The following is a 19,812-nucleotide window of genomic DNA, read 5'->3' on the forward strand; positions in this document are numbered from 1 at the left end:
CAGGGTCCCAGTTACATCCAACAATAAAATGTATAAGAAAAACAGTAATAACATCTAAGATATGAACTAAGAAAAACATCAACTAAATATACACTAAGCACTCATAACATAAAACATTGAACATCACCACAAACATGAACATGAGTCTGTGAGCAGATGTGCACGCATGAACACATCAACATTGAAACAGATCAGCAGCAACATGAAACAGATCAGCAGCAACATGATATGGTTTTTCACAGTGATTATTCTAGTTAGAGATTCATGAGTCTAACAGCATCAGGGTAGAAGCTGTTCCTCAGTCTAGTGGTTCTACACTTAATGCTCCTTAACCTCCTTCCTGAGGGGAGTGGGGCAAAAAGTGTGTGTGCTGGGTGGGTGGGGTCCTTCATGATGCAGGTGGCCCTCTTCCTGCATCTGGAGGTGTAGATGTCTGTGATGGTGGGGAGACTGATTCCAACAGATTTCTGTGCAGCCTTCACCACTCTCTGCAAAGCTTGTGCAGAAGAAAAAGACAAAGGAGATAACTGTGGACTTCAGAAGGAACAAAACTAAAAACAAGAACATTTTGAAGCCACTTAGAGAGGCCAAGATCGAGAGCTTCAGATCTTTTTGCAAGATATTCCAGGAAACAAGAGCGGAGTAGGAGAAGGTCCTTTAACCTAGTTCAGTTCTCACTGAGGGAACACTGCAGGTAATAATGTCTTGAGAGCGCACGCTGTAGCTGCACTCACGCAGAGACATGTAGGAGATGTATGAAGGCAGCAGACCAAGACGTGATTTAACGATGAAAATGTACCAGTGAGAGAGTCTGCATGAAGTTAATGATGACCAGTTAACCAGTGAATACAGGGTGCAGTGGTGGGTACGGTAGTTACAACCAGTTATGAATCTTAGTGCACCATGATAGACAGCATCCAACATCTGCAGGGTGCTTGTAGGAGCGTTCATGTAAATAATATCACCATAATCAATGGAAGGAAGGAAAGTCACAGTTACAAGGCGTTTCCTAGCGTTCAGAGTCAGACAGGATCTATTTCTGAAAATGAAACGCAGTTTAACTTTCAGTTTCCTTATTAGGTTTTCCACGTGAAGCTTAAAGCTTAAATATTAATATTTTAGGTTTGATCTGATGATGCTTGAAGAAAAGTTTGTTTAATGAACACATTTAAGAGTCATTACCTGTATTTCACAGGTACTAACTGTCTTTATTCAGACATTTCACAAAAGATCATCTATGTCAGCCATGTTGTTGGTGCAATTTATTCCTTGTTGAGACCCATATTTATAACTTTCATGGAAATCAACTGAATTGAAAATAAGTTTTCAGCAAAACAGATTTTTTTCAACGATGATGCACAGATTGTTCAAATCATTTTCCAAAGCTGTCTTTTAAACCAGTGTCCAAGATAATAAGAGTAGCGCTTTAGACAAGAACTGCACATGTAGAAAACTGCTGGCCTTTTTGATCGTTTTGCATTTCAGAGTCTATTTCTGTGGCATCTAACAGGCTTACGTCCTTGAGAGCTTCGCTGTAGCTGTGGGAGCCGTCCATGTCTTTGGGATTCAGACAAAGGCCACAGTATGAGGTTCCCCTCGCATGAGCTCACACTCTGAGGTGACACACTCTGGTACAGAACAAACTGCTCCCACTCGTACAGCAGGCTCGTCAGACTTTGCTCTAATTCATCCAATTTGTGGTTGTTGCAACGATTACAAACCGTACGAAAACAAATGATTGATGGGTGGCAGGGCTAGATTTTTCAAAAAATTCAATTCCAGTATGGAAGAAAAAATTCTGAGCTTAGATGTGCACCTTGCATTCTGGGAGGTTTGTGTGTGTGTGAGTGTTAGAAGTTGAATATGGATGAGAGACACGCTGCGTGACACAAGACAAAAATGCTTATGTTTAAACTATAAATTTGTTTGAGCCATCTCGTGTGTTGGAGTCATGATTCATGTCAGTCTGTTTGTTCAACAGCTCTCCAAGGTGTCAGCACTCTTTTTCTAAACTCAAGACTAATTGGCGGATTTATTCTGATGCTGTTTGTTTCAGAAACTGCAAATTACAGAGGATCCATATTTTTTCTGTGCAGAATTGAGTGATTTACATTTTTTTCTTTACTCGTTCAAAAAAAGCAGCTGCGACTGATGACAGCAGTTATATTTCTTTATTTGTTTCTTAATGCCAGAAGGCTGGAAATTAGAAAAAAAAGCTTTGTGGCATTTTTGTGATTTATTGTTTTATACTAAACAAATAAATCAATTTCTTCTTCAGAGGGGCACGTTATTCCTGAATTAGAAGCACATTTTGATGCACTTGTGTTTATTCAACTTTTTTTTTTCCAAAGCTGCCAGAAGAGATGAGAGCTGCAAACTGCAAACCAGTAAAAGAGGTTTACAGGAGTGAAACTATGAAGACCTGTCAGCCTTTTGTTTGGAGACAGATTGAATCTGGGGTTTGCATGTGTTGTTGAGCAAGCACCTTTCTGCAAACAATGTAAATTATTTTGACCAAAGTTTGTTTCTGCACCCATCCCGCTGCCACGTCAGAGTGACACTTGTAGACTGAAGCCAGTCAGCCCATTATCAACACCCTGTCATGTGCTGTCTGCCGCTTCGCTCCAGTTCTCTCTTCTTCTGTGCGGCCGTGTGTGTAGGGGGAGTGTGATTGCATGTGATCAAAAAGTCAAAGTGTGTGGGGTGCATGGTTTCAATTGAAAGATGCGTCCCTGCTGCTGCTCTGTCGGGGAATCAGCTGCTTGAGTAAAGCACCATGAAGCCACACGGAAGGTAATTTTAACAGCAGACATCACTCTTTTCTTCCTGGTGAGTTTCATCCCGCGGTTCTTTTTGTCTACAAAATTGCCTGTTGTTCACTGCAGGTACAAATAACCACTCACTGATCTCAGCGCAGCTTTTTCTACCTTGTTTTATTTCTGTTCAGGAAACTTCTGCTTTTCTCGTCCACGTTTCCCCTTTCAGACGTTGCACATGACAACATGTGTGTTCATGTCATATCTGTGCGACTGCAGAAGGCTTCCTGTTCTTTAGCAATGCTTTGATAGGAACATCCTACTACAGCAGTTAGATCAGGCCTTTTATGTTTGCTGACATGTTTATCAGACTTTTCCTGACGCAAATCACAGTTCTGGCTCCTTACATGCTGTAGAAGTCAGCAGATGTGATGGCGAGTGAGAGACAGAGATAAAGAGTGTCTGAACCGTATGATGACAGTGGTGCTCGTGCTGTTTTTAGCACAAGATCTGCTGCTGTTTATTGGCAGTAAACAGACTGAGGAGAGTCGGTGTGAGGAAATGAACAATGGAGAGGAAATGATCAGTAATCTGCAGCGTTAACCGTCAGCCTGCCTTGAAACAGCCTGTCTGGATCTCATTATGAGTAAGTTCATCTGGCCTGGAGGCCTGAACCACAACGTTCAGAGGAAATGAGCTGCTATGGAGCTGGTATGGAGCTGGGATGGAGCTGGTATGGATGGATGGATGGATGTGCTGGTCCCATGTTTCTGAGTTGTGTTCAAAGACCTGCTTGTTATTGTTTATGTTTTTGCACTCATCAGGACTGGTACATTTTCATCTTTAAATCACTTCTTGGTCTGCTGCCTTCATTCATCTCCTCCTACATGTCACTACGTGAGTGCAGCTACAGCGTGCGCTCTCAGGACATTATTACCTGCAGTGTTCCCTCAGTGCCGACTGAACTTGGTAAAGGACAGTTATTTGGTTGCATCTACACAAGTAATTGGAATTTACTTAATAAACTATTTATTTTTCTTCATTTTATTTAACAACACTTTCAGTCTGCCCATACTATTTCATAACATTTTTTAAAGCTCCTAAATATGAGCAGATCAGTTTTAATGCTGACTGGGTTTTTGTGATGGAACAAAAGCAGTGACGTTATTCCACACTTGTTGGCTATTTTTTGAAAACCTAAACAAATAAATCCATCTTTTTATCAAATTTTTAAATTTCATTTAAATTGATAGTTCAGACCTTTTGAAGTGAGTTTCTGTGGAAAGTTTATGAACAGGTAATATCTTACCTGCTGTAGATATTTCTTTCAGTGACCTCAGTTTTTAAAGAAACAGTTCATTTCTGATTGGATTGATGAGTCAGTGGCTGGTCAGAGAGGGGCAAAGGTCAAAGTGGATCACAATCTTCTTATAAGAGCTCCAATCTCAGATTTTTAGCGGTTCATGTTCAAGTTTTGTAAATCTTTATAACCATCAACAGGTTTACATAACAATGGTTATTTTCATATAAACCTGGGTATGTGCAAGCACAACATTGGCAGATAGCTGTAGCACTTCCAGTACAGCCTGATGCTCTTTCTCAAATAAATTAATCACGTTTTTTTTATAAACTTTTAAAGCCGTTTCCATGGAAACTGGATCAGGGGTTGCCACAGCGAGCAAACTCCTACAAGGATTGTTTTACATCAGATGAAGTTCCTGACCCAACCACAGACCACCAAGCTACCACAGCCCTCTGCTCTACACAGGAGAGCTGATGGGGCATTAAGGACCTTGCTCAAGGGTTCAGAGTGAAGAAAATGAGGGTGGAGGCACATTTGGGTGATTCAACTTTTTCACCTTTTTTGTTTTTGATGCTACGGTCAGCAGGGGGATTAGAACCAGCAACTTCCAATCTTGAGTTTGCTTCTCTAACCTCTACACAACCACTTCCTCTCAGTTCATTTCACTGATAGCAAACAATATTTTTTTAAATTGTTACCTAATTCAGGTCTGCTTGGACTAAATGCTGTGCAGCAACTAATCAACATTTAGCACTTGAGGGTAAAAATTAGTTTTTTGCTGCATCGACATGAGGTCAAAGTGAGTTAAGAATTAAAACTTTATCCTCACTGTGGCTACAGAAGGGTTAATGTCTGCAGTGGTAGGTCTTAGTCATTCAAGTATACTTTTAACACAACTCATCTGACTGGGAGAACTTTGATAAACATGTTACTTTAAAACTGTTTTTACTCAAGACTTCACAGATTTTTGACAAAGTTTGAGTTTTTAATGTGACAAAATCATTTGATCTACTGTATAGTAGGTTGTTCTGTTTTGGCATGAATAAAAATCACAATTTAACCTGGGTTAAAAACTTGGCAGCTCTACCAACTGCACCACCGTGCCGCCCTAAATCACTTCATACCGCAAATAAAATAAAACACTGTTTCATTCCTGTCATTCCATTAGTGAGGGGCCAATAGTCAGAAGTATTCTTAGCAAACGCATACCCATCAAACGTGATGAAAACAAATGATTAGATTTATGAACAATAAATCCAATCAAATCAAATAAAAAAAACGATTGCTGAACTGGAGAGAGGTCTCGTATTATCTTGTCCCAAGGCCAGCCCAAGCCTCCATGGGGCCCTAAGTGAAATTTGGTTTGGGCCCCCTATTTTTGCTAATAATGTGGATTACTGCAATCAACAGTCAGATAATCTGATCATTCACCCACCTAACATCAACACATTGCAACTCTACAAAAAAAAACAACAACCCACCAGCAATGTATTTTACAGCAAAGGTGTCATCTAGTATATTATCTTTGATTCCAAAGAACTACAAAGTACAACAATAATGTTCAAAATAATTTGTAATGCAAGATCAACAACAAACGGATAAAATAACTTAGATGCATAACAATATATTGTGCAAAAACTGATAAAATTAAATAAAAAAATTTAATATCAAGGAAATACTTAAATAATGTAAATGAACAATTACTTCAAACCATGTAAAATGGTCTAAAAATAAATATAAAGTTGAATAAATAGTTATTAAAACTATGTAAATGTATGCAAAAATCTGCAAAAAGTGAACTTAAAATATTAAATAGAATCATATAGAAATCATTACTAAAAAAAAATTAAAAAATAAAATCCACTTAGGGGGCCCTCTAGTAGCCCCGGGGCTCTAAGCAGCCTGAGCCGGCCCTGTCTGGTCCACATTTCTCAGTTGTCATGCATCCAGTAATTATTGCACCACCACCACACAACATTCTTGCATCTGTTGATCAGCAGTTACACGTGTCAAACGTTCACACTTCTGTCATGAGAATGTCATGTAACAGTAGTTATGCATTCTTCTCCTGGTCTAATTTGAACAAAAATATTGATGGTAATTTTTTGACATACTTGAAACATTTGTGCAACATAAGAAAACATGTAAAATGACGTCAAGTGAAAATGTACACATTTTCTTGCAGTTTTGTGTTTCTAACTGCTGCAGTCCAATGAGGTGCTTGCTTGTCTTTATAAGTGCCAGCTAACCTCTTTGTGTCGGATCTCAAAACTTCTGACATGACCCAGTTCAGACAGTTCGACTCGATGATTCCCAGCGTCAGCCGTGCTCAAAGTCAACCATTAAAAGTCTGCTGTCTCTACAATCTGTGTCTCCCATTCTTGAAGCCGTGCAGCCTGCCGCTTGTTGCCTACAGATGGACCCAGGCCCGGGTCGGTGGAGTTTGATGCTGTTTCACTTCAACACGTAGCTGCAGGTTTGTTGGAGTCAAACAAGCATGTGTGTGAAGAAGATGGTACACATGCAAACAAAGGCTCCAAAGGCAGGAAGTTAAAGAAAACAAGTTTTGCCCAGATGGATCTTCCAACATAAAAGGAAATAAAAATCATGGCTAAATGGTAAAAATGAATAAAATAAAATAAATAAAATGATCTGACAGAGAACACTGTAAACCAGGGATTATTCATAAAGGTAATTTTAAGTAACAATTGGTAAGCGTGGTAATAAGTAAACTGAATCAGGGTGGACTCATGTTCTCCTGTTTGTGTCTTTTAAGTTGTCTTTTTTAAAAAAATAATAAATGTGTGAGCATCCAGAATATTTTAAAAGCTGGTAATGCATGTGATTACGAGCAGACGTTTTAAAACCTATACGTGCTGTTATAATTTTTAAAACAGGTAAAATGAGAAATAAAACCTCTGACCATGACCTTCTTCATGGACACTATTTGCTGAGTAATGTCCACGTAGACAAGTTTTGGACTCAGCAGGGCCAGAGCGGACCCTCAAGGTTTCAGCAAATGATAGTGTTTCCTTCTGAGGATTATTTTGAGGATTATTCATGGGGACGCACTGTTCAGCTTCAGGAAAGGGTCAGGAACATCAAGAAAAGGCTCAAGTGTTTAAAACTGTCAGCTGTTGTCTGCAGAGTCTGGGTCACTCGTGCTGTCACAGGTGGAGTCCTTTTAGTCCTTCAGAAAAATACAGTACAGTGAACCCTCGTTTTTCACGGGGGTTGCGTTCCAAAAAGAACCCGTGATAGGTGAAATCTGTGAAGTAGTAACCTTTATTTTTTTTACAATTATTATACAATGAAATGCTCCATAATACATTCAAACCAAAGAACAAAACCTTTTTACAGGCCCAAGCATTTGTTTAACAAATAAAAGTACTGTATAAACGTTTTTTACAAATGACTACTGTACTGGAGAGACTGTTTAGCCAATCAGAATGCAGAACACAATGCATGATGCAAATCCGTGAAGCAGCGAGATCGTGAAAGGTGAACCGCGTTACAGCGAGGGTTCACTGTATAACATTATATAAGCCTCTTTTTATCTGTGCAACATTAAAATTCAACACTTTAAAAATCGTTCTGCAACACGTCTGCACTTTATTCATGTACACTAACCTGCAGTTACTGTTCATGTACTGCAAGCACATGCATTCAACGTCCAAAGCTTTATTTTACGACTTGAAATTTGTTTTCTTCATATTTTCAAGTTTTCTAACTGGGCAACCACTGGTATGTTTCTAAACATGACTCTTCAAGGCATGAAAGAAAATGGAGAACCTTTGAATATTTTGAAACATTTTCAGAAACTTCCTCAAAAATGCTGCTTGCCGTTCGTTGCCAACAGTCAGGATGTTGACCCCAAACATGTCACAGTCGATGGTGGATAGGACCCAAATGCAGACAGACAAAGAGGAGCTCGAGCAAAAATAAAACGCATCCAAACAACAAAACAAAATGCCAACGTGGCGGCAAAACTTCCTGCTGAGAATACACAGGGGGAGCACGAGGAGGACCAGGAGATCTGGGTAAAACCAACACAATGACCTGCTGGAGAGGTGGAGACTGGTTCTACAGAAAACTGAGGGAGAGCGGAGGAACACCTGGGCTGATTGTTAATCAGGAACAGATGAGGGTGCAGACTGACAGAACACACAGCGAGGAAGCTGACAGGGTCAAATGACACAAGAAACGCTGGTGAACTAAACAAGACCAGAACCAGAACAGAACTTAAACAGAACCTTACAGTGAAACACAAAAAACACGAGATCTGAACAGGAACAAAACCCAAAGGATAAAAATAATAAACCACGAAAGTAATACTATGATAACTATAAGGACTAAATAAAATCACAGAAAAGTGACAATCATTTAATGATGATTCAATGTGAAGCATCATAATTCATATCAAAACACGGATTTAACTGCTGTTCATGACCTGATTCTGACTCGTGGACTTTGAGTCCAGTGATGTTTGTGAGGTTCTGGTACAGTGCTCAGATTACTTCACAACGAGCAGGACAGACAGGAAGAGAGGCGGGGAGAGGGAGGAAGAAAAGGGGGAGGTCTGAGCATCCTCCCCTCCTCTCTCTGCTCCTCCCCTCTCTCCCCTCTCGGCATCTCTCCCACGCTCCGGAGCTCAGCCTGCAGCTCCCCCGATCCTCCCAGATCCTCCTGGGGCTCGGCTGGATCCTCACCCTCCCTCACCCTCCCTCACCCCCGTGTGTGTTTGTAAAAACGCACAGCAGCGTGAGAGCCAGCATACTTCCCGTGTGCTCGTCTCCTGCAGCAGAGGTGGGCGTGAGGAGCTTCTGACCCTCTCTGTCGTGTCTGCAGCTCCGGAGGAGGAGGAGGAGGAGGAGGAGGAGGAAGAGGGGCGGACATGGATGGACTGCGTTTACCTCCACTCATTGAGGAGGCTCTGGACTCTACAGGTCTGTCTGTGCAGCTTCTCTCTCCGTGTTGTTTCTTCTGATGCTTTGCTGCTAAACTGTTCACTTCAGAAGAGAGGTGATGGATGCAAGGATGGACGGACGGATGGATGCATGGATGGATGGTGGAATGGTCGGATGGATGCATGGATGGAGCTGATCATGTGATCTGAGGTGGAGCTGACTGTCTGAGAGCATCAGGGCCAGATAAGGCATCATTTGACGGACCCAACACATAGCCAGGTAATGAATGGCTGACAGCCAGAGACAGGAAGTAGTCTGAGCCTAAAGTCCTGGCTGTGTTTAATCAGAGCCATATGTTGTTGAGCACATTTACTCCATTGGCTCGTGATTGTCCAGAACAGCTGCAGCTTCATTTCACTGAGGACACTGCATCTTTGTTTAGAAAAAACAACAACTTTTTATTTCTTTTCTTGCACGTTGCTCTGCTTAAGGAAGAAGTTGTGCATGTTTTGAAAGGGTGTGGAGAACGAGCAGCCCTGTGAGGGACAAGGCTCGGAGGATGTTTGTCTGTGTGGAGAGGCTGAACCACAGGTCAGGAGCAGTCTGACCCACATCGGCCTGCCTGAGATCAGCTTCCTATTCCTGTGCAGAAATGCCCTGAAACTGAACTTTAGTGGGATATTTATTAACAGGAAACTCTACATGTGAAATATCCTGATGCATGCTCAATAATCCCGGTAGAAAAAAAAACAAAAAACATGTGAAACCTCAAATAAGGCTCGCTAACAATTTGCCTCCAAACCTAAAATATATTTTAATGCACCTTTACAATGAAAAAGTAGGTTTCATGCAACAGTTCAGCGCTTTTCAAGTTCGATTCTAGAAAGAACAAGAAATATCTTACCTGTTGTAGATAGATATTTGAACAACCTGTTGGGGGAAAAAATGGAGTTTAATTTTGGCCAGACTGATAAGATAAAGGCTAGTCTGAGTGGGACTAAGACCAAAGAGGAGGGTACTGCTAGCAAAACACTCTTCAAATTAATTTGTGAGGATTACATTTTTTAAATGCTACTGCTAAATCTGTTAGACAGGAATCTTTTTATTTCTTAATTTCTACTGGACCAATGGATCAAGCCTGAGCGGAGGGCAAGTATTCTGGCAGTAAACTGAGCTCACCAGTGACTATGGTTTCCACTTCATAATCCTTTCGAAATAAAATATGATATCAGAAATAGATGCTACTAGATTTTTTTATTTAGCCTTTATTTATCCAGGTAGTTTCAATGAGTCACAAGAACTCATTTTCAAGAGAGACCTGTTTTAGGGAGCAGATGGTGGAGGTTGAGGGCCTTGCTCAGGGGCCCAGAGTGGGACAGATGGGGGTGGAGGCAGGTGTGGGTGTTTCACCTTTTCCACCCACATTTTGATGTTGACGGTACCGGGAGTTGAACCTGCGACTTTCCAATCACAGGCCCATCTTCTAACCTCTGCACCACCACTCCCCCAATGCTACATGTATAATTTAGTTGTAGGTAATGTGTTGTAAAAAAAAGCAACTCAACTGGGTAAACACTCAAGTAACTAACTGTGTCAGTTGCGAGCGTAAACAAACAAACAAACAAACATTGTGCCGGTTATTAATTCTTCAAATTTTGTTTGATTTTGTTTAGACTTTGAATATTTAAAAATCACCGCCCATCCCGCTCTTCATGTGAACGCTGGTGTATAAACATTGACATAGCTGTTATTTCACATTACGAAAGCATTTAGGAAAAAATATTATGACATCCTAGCAGGAAGTGCCCCAGACTGCACAGGAAGTGCTACAGCTAGCTCTTGATGACGCTACTTCCATTTGCAAATGACCATAAGATTTTGGCTAAAATCTGTGTGATGTAAATGACGTTGACGGAAAGATTTATTCAGTCGTGTTTGCCTGAACTACATGAGCTTTTTGAGTTCGGGGTTGTTTACGGTCTACAACTTTGGTCTTGGTCCCTCTCAGACACGGCAATTAGCATTGGCATAACATTAGCGCATCAATCTGGTCAGAATTAGTCTGTTTCTCCAAACTGATGTTCAAAGAGATATCTACAACAGGTAAGATGATAACTGTGGAAAACTGTTCCATAAAATCCCACTTCAGAGAGTCTGAATTACAGATTGACGACCTGAAACGCTAACTTGCATATATTTCCAGAACAGAAACACTGGTTAAAGTCAGATTCACCACTTTTTTAGTTTCACAATCAGAACCTTAAGGTTTTCACAGACATGACCTTGCTTTTTTTTTAAATCTCTCTAATCTCTTATCTCTCCGTGTGCCACACGCTACCGTCATCAGTCACGCTTTTGTTTTGCCGTGTTTTGGGGAATCAACATTCTGTAAGTTAAGTCATGCACAGAGCACAACTCATTTAAAAACCTTTAGCAATAAAACTACCACATATAGTTCTGCTGACACGAACATTTGTACAGAAAAGAATGAAATAATGGAAGTCTTTTGACATGCAGTGCTTTTTAAACGTGCAATATGAACTTATTAAAGCAGCCTTATAGTCAGTTTTGCACAGCTGCAGGCTGCGGGTGCATCAGCCATCATAACGTGGATGCTCTCAGGAGAAATTTGTCCTCCCTAACAAGCTTGTTCCTGTTATCTTAACTCCAGGGACCTCTTTCCTTTCATCATAACCCAAGGCTTGCTTTTAAAGCTTCGAGTTTAGCGTCGATCCATGGCCAGTGTGCAGCTTTTAGAAACGTGATCCTGACAGATCCACCGTGATACAAACAGACATACAGCGAGTGTAAAAACAGACGGAGCAACGGCCGGCGTTAACTTGTGTCATTCAGAGCTACACTCAGAAATGTAAGTGGGTTCCAACAAACTCACTCCACCCTGGATGAGGTCAGTTTTAATGCGGCACCATTCCCCAGTTTGGACTCTCAGAAAGGGGAATCTTGTGGGACTCATTCAGCTTCAGAAATAAAAATCTTATCCTTAAAGTCAACCACTTTAAGATAAACATTCCACAATTACTTTCTGAGAGATTCATTAAAGTCATCTCTGTGGTTCATGAAATATTTTGCTAACAGCCAGCGTGGGTTGACTCGAACAGATGTTGACAAAGCTTTTGAACAAAGATCTTGTTCTGTGTGTAGCACTCAGAGTGCACGTTGGGGGACGACCCTCAGGTACAACCACGCCAAATGTTAGCTCAGTGTCTGTCAAACTGTGTTAGCTGAAGTCACTTGGCTGCAGCGGCCATTTAAAATGGGTTGACTTCAAAACTGCATCAGTCATAGAGAAACTTTAAGTCATTACTTTCAGAGAATTTCTTTAAACTTTGCCTGGTGGTTCAGGAGATGTTTTGCTAACAGGCAGCTGGGGTTTAATCTGACTGTTATTAACCTTTATTTAACCAGGCAGATCCCAGGGACATGACAGATGTCTCTGTCAGGCGAGGCCTGGGTCTGACTGCACACTGAACATGGATGGACTGGAGAAGGAAACTGGGATACCCGAAGAAAACCTACGCAAACATGGAGAAGTCGCAAACCACACAGAAAGACCCCTGGTCCAAACTGGGTTTGATCTTCTTGCTGTGAGGCAACAGTTCTAACCACTAAGCCACCATGCTACCCAAGTTTTAAACAAAGATTTCAAGTCATCTGTATACTCGTATATGTTGGATAAAAATATCCTTTATTCGTCTTCCTTACTCAAAGAAGCCACACTCGACACGAGAAGATTTTTAACTGGTTTTACTTGCAAGGACAGACTTTCACAACAGGTTACACAGACGAAGGAACTGAGGAACAGCATCTACCCTGAAGCTGTTAGACTCATGAATCTCTCACCAGGATAATCACTGTGTAATGTCACTTGATTGTTGATATGTGCTGCTGATTGTCCATGCTGCTGATCTCATGCTGCTGATTTATTTCATGTTGCCTTGTTCATTCGTACTCATCTGCTCACACAGACTCATGTTCGTGCTGTTGTTGTTCGGCGTATTGTTTTCATGCTACTAGTGCTTAGTTTATTTGTAGTTACTGTTTTTCTTAGTTCATATCTAAGATCTTATTACTGATTTTCTTTAACATTTTATACTTTTGTTGAACGAAACTGGGACCCTGAGTACACAATGTTGTTCCACCACATGTACCACATATGGTGCGTATGACAAATAAAGAAACTTTGACTTTGAGATGTACAGAAGTTACACGCATGGAGCCCAGTCAGGAGAATCTGCCACGGGCAGTGTGCGAGAATTGTTTTTATAATCTTATCAGCTCTCACAGACAGACACTGATGACCTCGGTCATCCAGCGGCACATGCAGGATCAAATCAGCTCCTCATTCAGCTCTCTCTGAGAGAAAAAAGAACTCTCTGCTAACTCAAACACATGGTTCATGGGCAGTTAACATTCTCAGCCATAATACAGTAGTTAAAAACATCCATTCAAGAATTCCAGGATTCAAGGTTCTTTATTTGTCATATATACATGTGGTGCATGTGGTGGAATGAAATTGTGTACCCAGGGTCCCAGTTACATCCAACAAAAGTATTAAAATGTAAAAGAAAATTCATAAACATTGACCAAAATTCCCTGACATTAAGCTTACAGTACTCCTGACAGGAGTCAGGGTAAGAAGGACCCTCTTACCTCGACGGAAACAAATTGGATTCATGATGACAACTGTTTTTTTACTCTTTGGGTTGGTGAAATCTGGATTGTCTACAAATTCGTGTGGATGTGTCGATACTCGGCAGCACTCAGACTGAATTACGTGGAGCTGCATCAGAGAGCTGATGCAACTGTTATCAGGACTGTGAACTCTTTAGCAGCACATGAAGGTGGGAATAATCTTGGAGAAGCTGTAAGCTCGGCTTTAAGGAATCAGTTCGGCTGTTTGGAGTTTCTATCAGAGAAATGTACCAACGAGACTTTAAAAGGCAGAAACGGCAATTTACGAGTTCTGTCTGACCCAAACTGTGGTCTTGACTGCGGACTTATCTCAACTCCTCCTGGAATGTTTAGAAAAAACAAAAATGATTTGTCTGTCTCCTCACCCCTCCTTTCTTCAAGGCTGTGGACATGTAACAGAACCTCAGCCGAGCTGATGATAAATAACACCTCTTATCTGGACAATGGCTGGGGGGGTGAGGGGTGGGGGGGCTCTGGACTTTGCTACGACTTTCCCTTAAAAATGCAACGTCTTCACCGGCCTATATGTACATGTATCACGTCTATTTATGTTGCTTTGCTGTGGTAGGTTTTTTTGATGCCTCAAACCGTGCCCTGTCTAGAACAAGGTGTGAGAGATTTTTTTTATACCATCTCTTCTCATGTTTTCTTCCCTTTTCTCATCTAAGTAAAATATTATTCTGAATAAGAATAAGAAGGCCGCGCTAATTATTTTAGCCGCAGCTTTGTGCACTCCGCCCATCTTTCGGACAACTGTACGTACATGTTCTCGTTGTATCTCGGTGCAATGCCAATAAAGTTTATTCTCATTCTGATATGTTGGAGATGACTCTCAGCTACTACCTCACCTGATTTGAGCTCAGTTTATGTAGGGTTGACAGTTACAGCCATTTTGTGTCTGTTAAGATCGATTACCTGTGGCAGCCTTATTGAATGTGTTTGACTTTAAAAGTTAATCATTTGCAGATATACATCCATCGACTACTTTCTGAGAGGTTAATTAAAACCCTTTTGTTAACAGACAGACAACAGACACACAGATGCAGGCATACATTATTTCGGTGGCGGGCACTAGTCACGCCTCACATGCACCAACAGGAAACACAAGAAGGTGCCTGTCATGATAACAGTTCTTTCTGGGTGATTAATTGTCTCAGAAATTATTGTGATAAACAATAATATTATTTGAATTTTGGCGATAATTATTGTCTAATTTAAAAATAACCGTTTGTTAATTTATTTTGAGTGTAGTACATTTCTTGACCACTGGATGGCAGTATAAGACTGTTTGAATTGAAGGATGGATAGTGAGGGAACAAGCAGCATGTCTCTTTAATAAAAATGGGAGGGAGGCCCATTGACATCACATGGGCTCTATGGGCTCTCACATATGCTTCTCTTTCCTTTTTTGGGGTTTTCAAAATGGCAGACGCTCGGTGTGGTTTGAGCTGTTTAACATAACATTTTTCACACAAAGCTTTTAATAAAAAATCAGTAAACAAGTTCTCAACTTCTTTTTGCAGAGAAAAACAACTTTTTTACACAAAGGCACAGGTTTCAACTGGGAATTTTGGAGCTTTGACAAGACGGAGGTTTTTTTCTTGAGATCGGCCCGTTAGCTTTGCTCGTAGCTTAGCTTGTAGCTTAGCTTCTTAGCTTAGCTGTTTTTAACGATTCAAAAACACGATTTTGGACGGTTAAAACAGATTTTGAAGAGAAAGGGAGGGGTCAGTGAAGAACGCGACATTGAGCTTTTTATCATCCAGTGTCTTCAGTAGAAAGAGAGACACGAAGAAACGATGAAGCCGATAAATGAAAATGAGGTCAATAATTTTCATTTGTCATGCGATCGATTGATTTATTGTTTATTGTGACAGGTCTACATGCCGCTGCTAATCGATAAAACATAATCAGATATTCTTCAAAGCTCTGAGATGTTTCTCCCAACCGTTCCTCTTTGCATCCCTCTCCCTGGCTTCCCACTCAGTTCTTCACACACGCTCACTCACATGCACTCGCGCCCAAACCTTTGCACCTGACAGCACCATCAGCCCACACAGTGCTGCTCTGGTTCCCTCCTCCTCCTCCTTTCTTCCCCCTCAGCTCTTCTGCCAGCGTTCAGCTCTCAAACTTCAGAGCAGCAGTGAAACTTCCCAACCCAACAGGATTCCTCTCGGCTCTCTAGCAGAGCCGCTGGCTTCACCCAGTTTGTGGCCATGGGAAAGTTTGGAGGATAAACAAGAAGTCTGCATGCTTCCCCACCCACCCCCCCAGGCGTCCTGATCTTAATTAATTAATAGTGTGAATTGCATTCCCCCTCTTAACCTTTGGACTTTATTTTAAGACTACTTTCAAAGCACCTTGCAGATCCCTGACAAAACAACCATGAGTTGTTTCTTTCTTACTAAACTGGAAACAAATCCTAAAATCTTCAAGTTAACAAAGAGAGGACTCACACAGCTCCTTCCTGCTGTTTCCCCTCCCTTCAGATTGAACTTTTCTCCTTAGTACCCCCCCCCCCCCCCATCCCTCCCACCTCCTGAGTCTTTCGTCCTTTTTGATTTTTGCAGCTGAGCTGTAACCCCCCACCCCAGTTTCAGCAATGTCACAAACCTTTCAGAGAGAAATTGCTTTCAGGTGGGATTTGGTGAATTGTGATCAACCGGATTATTATTATTATTATTATTACATCACTTGTTGCCATATTCATATTTCCTAATGGATGAGCACATAAACACAGTGTGTAAACACACGCTCTCCTTAAAATAAATCCCTCGCAGACCCACTCATATCATATATTTTCCTCTCCGTGCTGTTTAATGAGGCCAAATTGTTGCACATTCTGCAACGTCTTTTTTATTCCACTGACCCACTTTCCCTTGTTTCCTCTTCCAAAGTGCAAGCAGGGGTTTTTGACGTAACTCCATGTCTCAATAAGTCAATCTAACCACCGAGTGGGTTCTGTTTGTTTTTTATTCATTGCTGGAAGCTTTCAGACTCAAAGCACACACAGCAATGCTCATCCAAGTTTTAAATAAAGAGCATCTGATCATACACAGATAATGAGAGTTTTGCCCGTCGTTCATGGCGGCAGGTGATAAATGGACACCACCTCCTGGGACCTCCAGCTCTGTTTTCATCTGCTCATCAACTCGAAGAATCAACAAATCTTCGGCAATGTTGACCTGAAGGATCCTGATAGGATCACTCACAATCCAGGGATGAGAAAAAAACTCAACATGAAATATTTCCATGACCAGAAACAGCTTCATCACCATGGACGCTGTAAATGCTGTATGTTGAAGGCTTGTTGGAGAGCAGGGGTCACCGATCGACCTCAGAGCACCGCTGCTCCTCGCTCCTCCTAGTTTGATTGGACCTGGATATTTTTATCCTCCCTTGCACATTTTCCTCTCTTGTGCTCGCTTATTCTCCTCCTGTTATCCCCTCCCTGCTCTGTGTTATGTGTTGCTGAGGAAGTGAGCCAGCGGAGGGGAAAAGCTATAACGTCAGAACTGGGCCCAATTCAAAGCAGTAGGAGGTGGGGTGCTGAGCATTATGCATGACCTCCCACACAGGAATTCATGGCTTGAATACAGAACTGATGCAGTTTAAACATGGCTTTGTGATAGCACTATATACAGCCATAACATTATGACCAGGCAACATGAGTGACATTGCTGTGGGAACACCTCTAACACTCACTCCAACTTTTCTTTTGTCTCCTACAATAACAGTCCACAAGATCATATAGTCCCATTTTTTGCTTTAATACATCAGTTTAAACATGTTTGTAAAAATCTGTACAACTAATATTCTCTCAAAATAGTAATAAAGTCTTGAAGCATTAAAACCCTTTCAAAACTTCTCATTTAGTTTCTGTGATTCAGAAAGTGAGAATCGGGAGTCGAGCTTGTGAAGAGCTGGCAACCAATAAAACTAAACTGTGGCTGATTAGAGAGAGGGATGAGAACCAAACAAGACGCAATGGTCCCGTTCTTGGCTGCAGCTTTCAGCTCATCAGCCTGGTCCTCATCCAGGTTGGGGAACTCATTCAGCAGCTTCTGCATTTATTCTCCATATTGCTTGATGTCTGATGATAAAATGATTGCTGGACCCACAATTATGTGGTCTAAATTTTCCAGTCATCACACATAAATATTGCATCACTAATGCATGATATTCTTGTGCCTATGGCAGACACAAATATCAGAAATGTTCTAATTTGGTCCAGGAGTCTCATGCAATTGTTGTGCAACATAGGTGCAATAAGTTTGAGTTCTCCAGAAAATTCTGCCTCAAATTCAACAGGAGTTTGCACGACATTCCTGCAAACATTATGCGTCAACGCTGTAATTTTGTGTCTCCAACTTGTTGCCAAAAGTCGCAGGCCAGTGAATTATGAGCGTTTAATGTCTCAGACACTTTCATGTAAGCCAGATGAGGTCATCAAGGGCTCTTTGAGTCTATTTGATGGCCCCAATATGGTTTGAACATTTGTAAAGTGACAGCCAATGGTGCGATTGAAGAAGCTTTTCCTTAGTTTACACATTTCCCAGGAAAAATTAATATGTCAGCTTGTTTTCTAGGCCAACCGGAAGAGTCAGATTCAGATAAACCACAATTGTTGATTTTTACAGGCAGACTATTTTTATTGTCAGCCTTGAGTCTGTACTGATACTTTCAATTTCTGAAATAGTCAGATTAGGGTGCATTCTACTGGTCCGTGCTTACGAGCCTCTTCAAGGTCGTTTTCATGCAGACGAGTCCCAAAGCCGCAGGTGACCTGCGATTCAAATCACTTCCATCTTATGGTTTCGCTCGTAAATCAGCTGATTTTGAGTCCTCAAAGCACGAACCAAACCTTCACATATGCAGCAGCCTGACCAGGTCAGATTAGCTGCGGCCATTCATTAATTCTTTGATTTCATCCGTATTAATTAGACTTTGAATAATTAAAACCCACCTCCCTTACCTAGTTTAAGCAATTCTTTGCATTACCGATTTAGTGATAAGTTCCAGATAAACTATGCATATGAGTAAATAAGGTTCATTCAACCTTTATTTATACAGATTAGTCTCTTTGAGTCACAAGAACTCATTTTCAAGAGAGACCTGTTTTAGACAGACAACATATAAACTACAGACAACAACGATTCAATTAAAATCAAATAAAAGTAGTTGTAAAAACAATCAAATCAAGATGCCATATAAAACAAGGTAAACTATTAAAAACAAGCACATATTTGCTTTGATATTCCTATTGACATGATCAAATATGTAAAATTCCTTAAAGAAATCAAAGTGGACAGCTTCAGACCTTTTTGCAAGGTGTTCCAGGAAACAGGAGCAGAGTAAGAAAAAGGCCTTTTTTGCTGAGTTCAGTCCACACTGAGGGGACGCTGCAGGTAATGATGTCTTGAGAGCGCATGCTGTAACTGCACTGACGGAGTGACATGTAGGAGGCCAAGACAACAGACCAAGGAGTGATTTAAAGATGAAAATGAACCAGTGAGAGCGTATTCGTGTAGATAATGATCAACTGACCAGTGAATACAGGGTGCAGTGGTGGGTACGGTAGTTACATCCAGTTATGAATCTTAGTGCCCCATGATAGACAGCATCCAACATCTGCAGGGTGCTTGTAGGAGTGTTCATGTAAATAATGTCATTGTAGTCAATGGACGGAAGGAAAGTAGCAGGTACAAGGCATTCCTGGCATTCAGAGTTAGACAGGATCTATTTCTGAAAAAGAAACCCAGTTTCTTTATCAAGCATTCAACATGTGACTTAAAAGAGTTTACTCAAAATACCACAGATTTTTTCTGTATATTAACGCACAAGTTTGAAGAGCACACAGAAGTAGTGAGTTCAAACACGAGGCACAGAGCACATCAGCGCTAACACTCATCTAATCTTATTTTCACGGTTCAGCACGAGGTGTCACCACACCTTACCTGTGATAACCCCCAGGAGCTCCACCTTTCTGTGAGCTGCTGTGTTTCACAGCTGATTGTTCCCTTAGATTAGACTAGACATGCATTTCTTTGCTGCAGAAAGGTGAAGCAGAAATAGTGAGGGTTGAAATTCTCTAAAAGGAATTGAGATAAAGTGGCATGTTTTTGGTAAAAAC

The 19,812-nt window shown here is 41.1% G+C and overlaps 1 protein-coding gene across 1 annotated transcript in view; it reads left to right on the plus strand.

Moving 5' to 3' along the window:
• Positions 1 to 8,838: 8,838 nt before the first annotated feature.
• The window catches only part of LOC119415830 (coiled-coil domain-containing protein 136), a gene marked incomplete in the record, with an annotated part of 48,586 nt that continues 37,612 nt past the window's right edge, over positions 8,839 to 19,812 (plus strand). The window contains 1 exon segment of the mRNA XM_037683002.1: positions 8,839 to 9,005. Within this exon segment, the coding sequence (XP_037538930.1) occupies positions 8,954 to 9,005 (52 nt within the window).

Source organism: Nematolebias whitei, chromosome 10, assembly GCF_014905685.2.
Source record: "Nematolebias whitei isolate Nwh7 chromosome 10, NemWhi1, whole genome shotgun sequence".
Classification (NCBI taxonomy): Eukaryota; Metazoa; Chordata; class Actinopteri; order Cyprinodontiformes; family Rivulidae; genus Nematolebias; species Nematolebias whitei.